Raw genomic sequence first — 6,905 nt, forward strand, 5'->3', positions numbered from 1 at the left:
CTTGTTACGTTACGCTTTCTGATAAATTCCAGTCGAAAGGAAAATACAGGTGTGAATAAACCGGCTGACGCGATTTGAATACTTAATCGTTCAGTTTATTCGTATGAGCAATTAAATGATACATATACATGGTGTGTATGAATTACGTGTCTCTCACTTAAGTCTAATACATCGACAGCGATCGGAGGCGCGTACAGAGCATCGAACGAAGCAAAGTACCGCCACGATTGCGTAGTTACGTTAATGATACTACTAGTCCGTATTGAAATTACTTAAGAGCCTCACGGATCCGTTTCTCTGGCGAGATACGATGCTGGCACAATTTCATAGATCGGTGTCGTACCAAGCTGCAACCTGGTTATTATCTTGCGGGGGTGCAGGAAGCTCTCCTAAATGATCGAAACTCAGGTCACCCTCGTGCGCTACGTCCATAGTGTCCATCGCGCCATATGTCGACCCTCCACCTATTTCCAACCCTTGCATCGAATCTACTGGTATCTGGTCATAACCTGTTTCGTACAAAATTTACAATGAACCCAACGTGTAGCCCTTTACCTTACTACATTTAATCGAAAATAACTACAGCGTCAATGATTCTGTGAAAATGTTCTCAACCCAGTAAAGCACAACCTTGCTAGATAATCGCGACATTAGGTTCTCTCGCCGAGATACCATTGCTTTTCGTTCTCTGATATTATAAAGCAGGAACAGAAAGCAAACGATTATTCCAGATCATGGAAGTTTCGTTTCTTCTTGATTTGCGATACCGACGCTTTTAATCTATTAACCGGGTCGTCCCTTGAACAAAAATATTCTGTAATTACAATATGAAATTAAAAATTAGCGACAAAGATAAATTTCTTAATGATGAAGAAATATTTCAGTTACATCGACTTTAGACTTTGCGAATATGAATATGGTATAATTAATTTTTAACAAAAGTAGGATGTACGAATAGATAGGATATTCCTAAGTAAAAGAATTATATTGAACAGGTTCAATAACTTTTCCCCGGTTAATAGGTTAAAAAACTGCGTGAAATCAACTAAATTCGAGACAAATAACGAGTAGAACGATAGCCACGAGATGCATTCGATTGAACGTAAACGAAAAATGACAAATAGAAAGCCAAAGTTTGAATTCGCGCGTATAACTGATAATACTTGATAACAAACTTTCTTCGCAATACTCGTTTCCGCGACAGCACATTTCTGACAAACGTATCTTATCTAATTACTTACGAATACTTATCTATGCTTCTTTCCACCATAAAGTACGTTCACTTAGAGGAAAGATGATAAAAATACAAATATATCATGCACAACATTGTATAAATAGATAAAAAAATAAATAAATAGACACGCTACGTATGAATCTGTCGTACTCTTGATAAGAAACAAAAATGAAAAAGAAATTGAAACATTCACAAAACGTGCATTATGTGTAATATTTACCAAATTCAATAAAACGTGTATCGTATGGCCAGGATATATAAGATACAATGTATAAACTATGAAAAGCGTGTGAAAGAAGACATTTAGCGATTAGTCACTAAAGCAGATAACAGAACAGTACGTAAGAGCTGAGTATCACCTATGTTACTGCGAGATACTGTTGATAGCCTGTATTTTAATATAAGTCCGTGGGTTAAGCTGCTGTTAAAATAACATAGAATTAAATGCAATGCTTTCTTCTTATCATCGGTTGTTTTTTTTTTCTTTTTCCTTTTTTAGAAATGAGAGTGTTACCAAATTTTTCATTTCGTATATCGCACAAATAGGGGGAGGAAACGAACACGAGCACAGGAATTCGCATTACCAGTGATTTTCTGATGCAGAAACGAAGGGAACACATTTCGTTTGAAAGAGGTCTTGATAGCGAGTGATTCTTGGGTTACATTCGTTACAAGGCGTATCAAAAGTTTCGAAGATCGCACCGTTAATACCGTGGGGAAGGAACACCGTAAAAATTCACTTGTAAATTCATCTACGTCCGATCGACCGTGTCGATCGTCCGAAAGCAATTAATCGGATAAAAAGGATAAGGCTCGTAACTTACCTTGCGGTTGATACCCTCGACCTCCGTGGCTGCTGTGTACACTAGGAGGTCCTTGTCCATACATACCGTCATAGCCTTGATCAGGGCCAAGCATGTCCTGAAGAGATTAGGTAGCTCAGATCAACACAAAACGTATCTTCCTTTACAGGCGTGTCTTTAACAGCCGGCGAGGGTAATACGTCAAGATACTCGTGTCGCAGTATCACCGACAACTCCGCGTACGAAAACATCGTTTAAAGGCATTACAAAATACGTGGAACATGAGTAAACGTGTGACGCGTTTATAGCGTTTGAGAAAGTAATCGCGGATGGCTTTATGTTATTCAACTTATTATGGTGGGGGATGAAACACGAATGATGATGAAACGCATTCTCATGCATAACGTAATGTTGCAATCTAAGGATATATCATAATAAAATCATCGCTGTACATTTATTACAGGTTCCATTGCTCCATTAGGCATATTTCATTTGAAACTTTTCAGCGAATATGGAATAGCGTGAAAGGTTGAAGCATCGATTTCAACGAGAGTTATAGTGAATACATACGTAGAATTTGTCCAAATATTATGGGTGATACTCGAAAGTTTTTCGCCAATTTTATGATATGTGGGTTTAAAGTTTGAAGTTTTTACTCTCTAATCGATTTAATTTTCATAATTGTTACCTAAGTTGTGCGAACTGGAATAATGGATAACGACATTCAGTTTTGCAAACACTATCTAATTATATATTGCTAAACTTACATGAAGGGGACGATTACGTATGCGAGTACCTGTTACTAGTCAGATAAAATTGCTGTATCGTTATTATGCCCTCGTGGCTTAATTTACTTAACACGATGTAACCAAGTGTGAAAGGGAAATCTGATGCTTGAATAAATTAGCATACGAACCGATGACAATCTGTCTTATAAAAATCGGCTTACGCGTTTACTCCTAGAATCTATTCGAAAGCTAGCACGGTATAGCATATACTAAAATTTTATCGCAGCAGCACATGCCGCTAGATGAAAACAAAAAAAAAAACAATCGGGGCTATGTTACAAGGTGTTTATAAACGAATAAATTTAACCACGGCATAAGCGAAGCATGCATCGGTATTATGTATGGATTACGATACCTGTAGATCTGGACCCATCCCAAAGTCAGCGTTATTCCAAAGGTTTGTATCCTCGCGTAACAAAGAGTTGGTGAGCTCCATGGAGAGTCGTTTCTTATATTCTTGTGGTTTATCTTCGCTCATGCGGAACAGCACAGCTGCCGCATAAGTCGCGACACCTTCGTTTCTAGAGTGAAGCAACTCCGTTAAAGGAGCAGTAGCACCTTCTTGTTCGATCATTTCGGCACCTTCTTTGTCCGCGGCAAGTTCGCAAAGTACGCCAGCTGCGACGCGTTGAATATTTTCAATCTCGTTAAATAGCAACTAAAATCAAGATACAAGCGCATTAGAGCAAATTATTAACATCGAGCAAACTAAAGGAAACCAAGTTTTGAGGAAAATGTATATTAAAATTACCTGTACGAAGATCGGAATTACGTTCTGAGATCTGATAATGACCCTGTTGTGTGATTCCCTCGCGAGGATATGAAGCGCTCCCACAGTACCTTCCACTATTTCCTCCATTCGAACACCGCCATCCGCGTACGCGCCTGATGTTTGCTGACTTCCAGTACTTGCCACGGATGAACGTTGTTGCTAAAGTGGAATTGATCTTTTTTACACAAGTTCTAACTTAGATAATCAAATATACGGAATCGCTTCGAAAGGAATGCTTACTCGTTGTGTCTCGGGGAAAGCACGCATCAGAAGCCTGACCAGATGATGAATCGCGCCGTGGTCACGAAGCGGGCCGTGATTCGCGGGACAAAGCGCCAAATTGCGAATTAATCCTATTACAGCTTTAACCAATGGCCAACGTGAAGGCGGGTGTAAAAGTTTTACTATGACCTGAATTCCGTAATTTAGGCGGACTGAATTCTGTGCCATTTCCGCTTCCACGTGACGTGACGTTAGATGACGAAGCGCGCATACCGCTGGTTCGCTGATCTCCTCCCGACTATCCGCGTAAATGATTGTACGTACAAGAGCGTCGACACCTCCCACTTGGCATACTGTTACCTTATTACGTTGATTATTGCAAGTCAAATTCGACAAGATACCAGCGGCACATGTAACGACATTTACGTCGGTAGAGCTAAGAACTTGTACAAGACTCTGTAATAAACCTTCTAATCCATCGACTTTGGTGCCAGCGTCCGATAAATTTCGTAACGTCCACAAACAATTTTGGACGAGTCTCTGGCTTGGATTACCGAGATGCATAGCAAGAGCTTGCATACCACCAGCTTCGACTATCACCGGTTTATTACTAAGACAAACGGACAACACTTTCAAGGCTCTTGAAGTCGTCCATAGAAGCTTCTCATAATCGTAAGAACGCATTATGCGTACCAACTCTATTGGTCCTTGAGAAGCTAATATAATTAATTTGCTCTCTTGATTACCGTATGCAAGAATTTGCAAGCAATCGGTTACTATAGCTAAAAATTTGACGTTATCCCGCTGTAGTAGTGCAACCATTTTCTGTAATCCACCGGCAAGCCGTACAGCCATTTTAGAACCATCCTGATGTAAAAGTAAATTATGGAGAGTTGTGATTGCGTAAAACAATACGGATTCCATTGGAGAACTCAGAAGCTTCACAAGAGCTGGTATTCCTCCGCTTTTGAAAATGGCCAGCAGACCTTGTCTATGATGAGACAAATTGTGCAAGGTGCCGACTGCTGCTTTGGTCGATTCAAGGTCATCACTGTTCGAAATGGCACGAACTAAAGCAGCTACCATTTGTGAACTGTTCATAATAGCATGACGAGATGCTTCCTTCTTGGAAAGTTGGTGAACTACCATCGCTGCTTTAGACACAACAACTTGGTCCTCGTCGTTTAACAACTTTATTAATTCTGGTATTGCACGTGTTGCGAGATCTGCGTCATCCTGATAGTTTATCAAATTGACAACCGCGTGCTTCAACATTTGACTCGGTTCTGCCAATCTCTGAACAGCTGTAGGTTGAGCCGGATCATACTGCGTTGAAGGAATTTCTATACCCTCCTCCAATGTTTCAGGAAACATAGCTGCGCGAACACGCTGAGATCTTGTATGATTCAATTGTTGATTCATTTCATCGACTTGATCTTGAGTAAAACCCTGTGCAAATCCTTGATCCAAATCAAACATCAGCTGATCACCTTCCATCTCGTCATCCTCTTTGCCTGACAAAGATGGCGCCTGGGTGACAGTGCCAGAATGTATTCCTGAATCACCCATGTAAGAATTTTGCTGCCACATCAAAGTTTGTTCTTTGGCAGATCCCATGGGTAGATCACCCAAACCCTGATAATTCCCGTGAGACACTACAAAATTAATTGCACAAAATGATACAAATGTTCTACATAATATACACGATATGTCATAGGTTGCCAACAAAAGATTACTCACTCGGTCTGGATTGATTCGAAGACATTTGATAACTCATGGCTCCTACGGGAGAATCTATCCACACCTAAAATAGAAGAAAACCGTGCTATATACATCTATAACGCAACCATCGCTTGCATAAAGTTAGTATAAGTTTAAAGGGACAAGAGAAAACGAAACATTAAAGCACGTATAAAGTACTTTAACGCGTAATCACGACGTTATCACGATATTCAAACGCGCCCAATGTGGCGTGAACATCGTGAAAGGGAATACGAAAATATAATACGAACTGGAATACACTTCTGTGTCGGTTGGCGCACAACTAATAAGAAAAAAAAATGTCTTCGATCACACGGGGGAAAGTTTCGTCTTCTCGTTCAAAGTTTTGAAGACGCCACGACGCGCATAGGGTCAGTGCACTGTATTGCGAAGAATGGAAGGAGGATGCAACTACGCGGAATGTGGGCACGATCGAAAGATTCCTCTGAGCGTTGTCGCAGCTTCCACTTTTACATTGGAACACGAGCGGGGGACGCGGTGGTTCGATCGAATACGGTAGGAAATCGTATCTCTAGAGATGCACACGAGGTCGCGAACGATACTCGATTTCCAAAGGTAGAGGGACGCGCGTGGGCGTGCGGCACAACAAAGGCTCTGAGAATGCAATGCATCACCATTTTCCGAGGATCCACGAGCGGCGGAGAGTGGAGTGCGGAGAGTGGCAGGGAAGCGAAAACGGAAGGAAGGGGCAACAAGAGAGCTGACTACGATACATTAATGGAAGAGAGAAAGGGGACGAGAAAAGGAGAGAGAGGAAGAACACTTTGACACACCCAGCGTAAACACCGCCGTCACGGAAATGACAATTTTTTTCCTATCGGTCGATGTAATGGCGAATGATAAAATAATGCTGTGCTTACCGTATAGCGAGGATCGACCGAAGGCGACTTCGTGAATCGTGCTCGAACGAGGACACGAATGACTCACTACCGTACGCTCGATCCACCAAATTCCCGTTTGCCCCCGACGCTCAATCCACCTATCTCTTCTCCGTACGGAGCTCTTGGCCTTTCTTGCCTCGAATCCGTCAACTAAAGATGGCGGAAAACGACGCGGAACCTTCGATTCTACCGCCACCTGTCGTCTGCACTGATTCGAGTCTACAGTGGTGCTCAATACCCATAATGTAACCTCGATTAGCTCGGTTGTTCGTAGGAGAATATTTATCGATTTTTACCCCTTGCGAATAGTCGATCGTATCTAACTGAAACTCGTTTACTTCACTTCCGAGAATTCTCTAATTAATTTATTTCCCCTGAATCCTATACTTGTATTAACTGATGCGCACCTTTCGACGCGAGAAT

At 41.4% G+C, this 6,905-nt stretch overlaps 1 protein-coding gene across 6 annotated transcripts; it reads right to left on the reverse strand.

Annotated features, from left to right (window-relative positions):
- Positions 1-73: 73 nt before the first annotated feature.
- Positions 74-6,658, reverse strand: arm (armadillo). 6 transcript variants are annotated; one of them, XR_011174596.1, is made up of 8 exons: positions 6,216-6,291; positions 5,560-5,623; positions 3,838-5,474; positions 3,577-3,756; positions 3,181-3,483; positions 2,059-2,155; positions 1,594-1,655; positions 371-509 (listed from the first exon to the last, which is right to left on the reverse strand). XR_011174596.1 is itself a non-coding variant. In XM_069124224.1 (7 exons), the coding sequence occupies exons 2-7, from the start codon at positions 5,594-5,596 to the stop codon at positions 325-327; spliced, it is 2,439 nt and encodes an 812-aa protein (XP_068980325.1). In that variant the 5' UTR covers positions 5,597-5,623; positions 6,462-6,658; the 3' UTR covers positions 74-324. The 6 variants fall into 6 exon arrangements, 5 of the variants coding, with proteins under 5 accessions (XP_068980325.1, XP_068980329.1, XP_068980327.1 ...); XM_069124224.1 differs by lacking the exons at positions 1,594-1,655; positions 6,216-6,291 and adding an exon at positions 6,462-6,658 and having other exon boundaries at positions 74-509; XM_069124228.1 differs by lacking the exon at positions 1,594-1,655 and having other exon boundaries at positions 74-509; positions 6,216-6,238.
- Between the last annotated feature and the right edge of the window lie 247 nt (positions 6,659-6,905).

This window comes from Bombus flavifrons, chromosome 12 (genome assembly GCF_040668555.2).
Source record: "Bombus flavifrons isolate JBK064 chromosome 12, iyBomFlav1_principal, whole genome shotgun sequence".
Classification (NCBI taxonomy): domain Eukaryota; kingdom Metazoa; phylum Arthropoda; class Insecta; order Hymenoptera; family Apidae; genus Bombus; species Bombus flavifrons.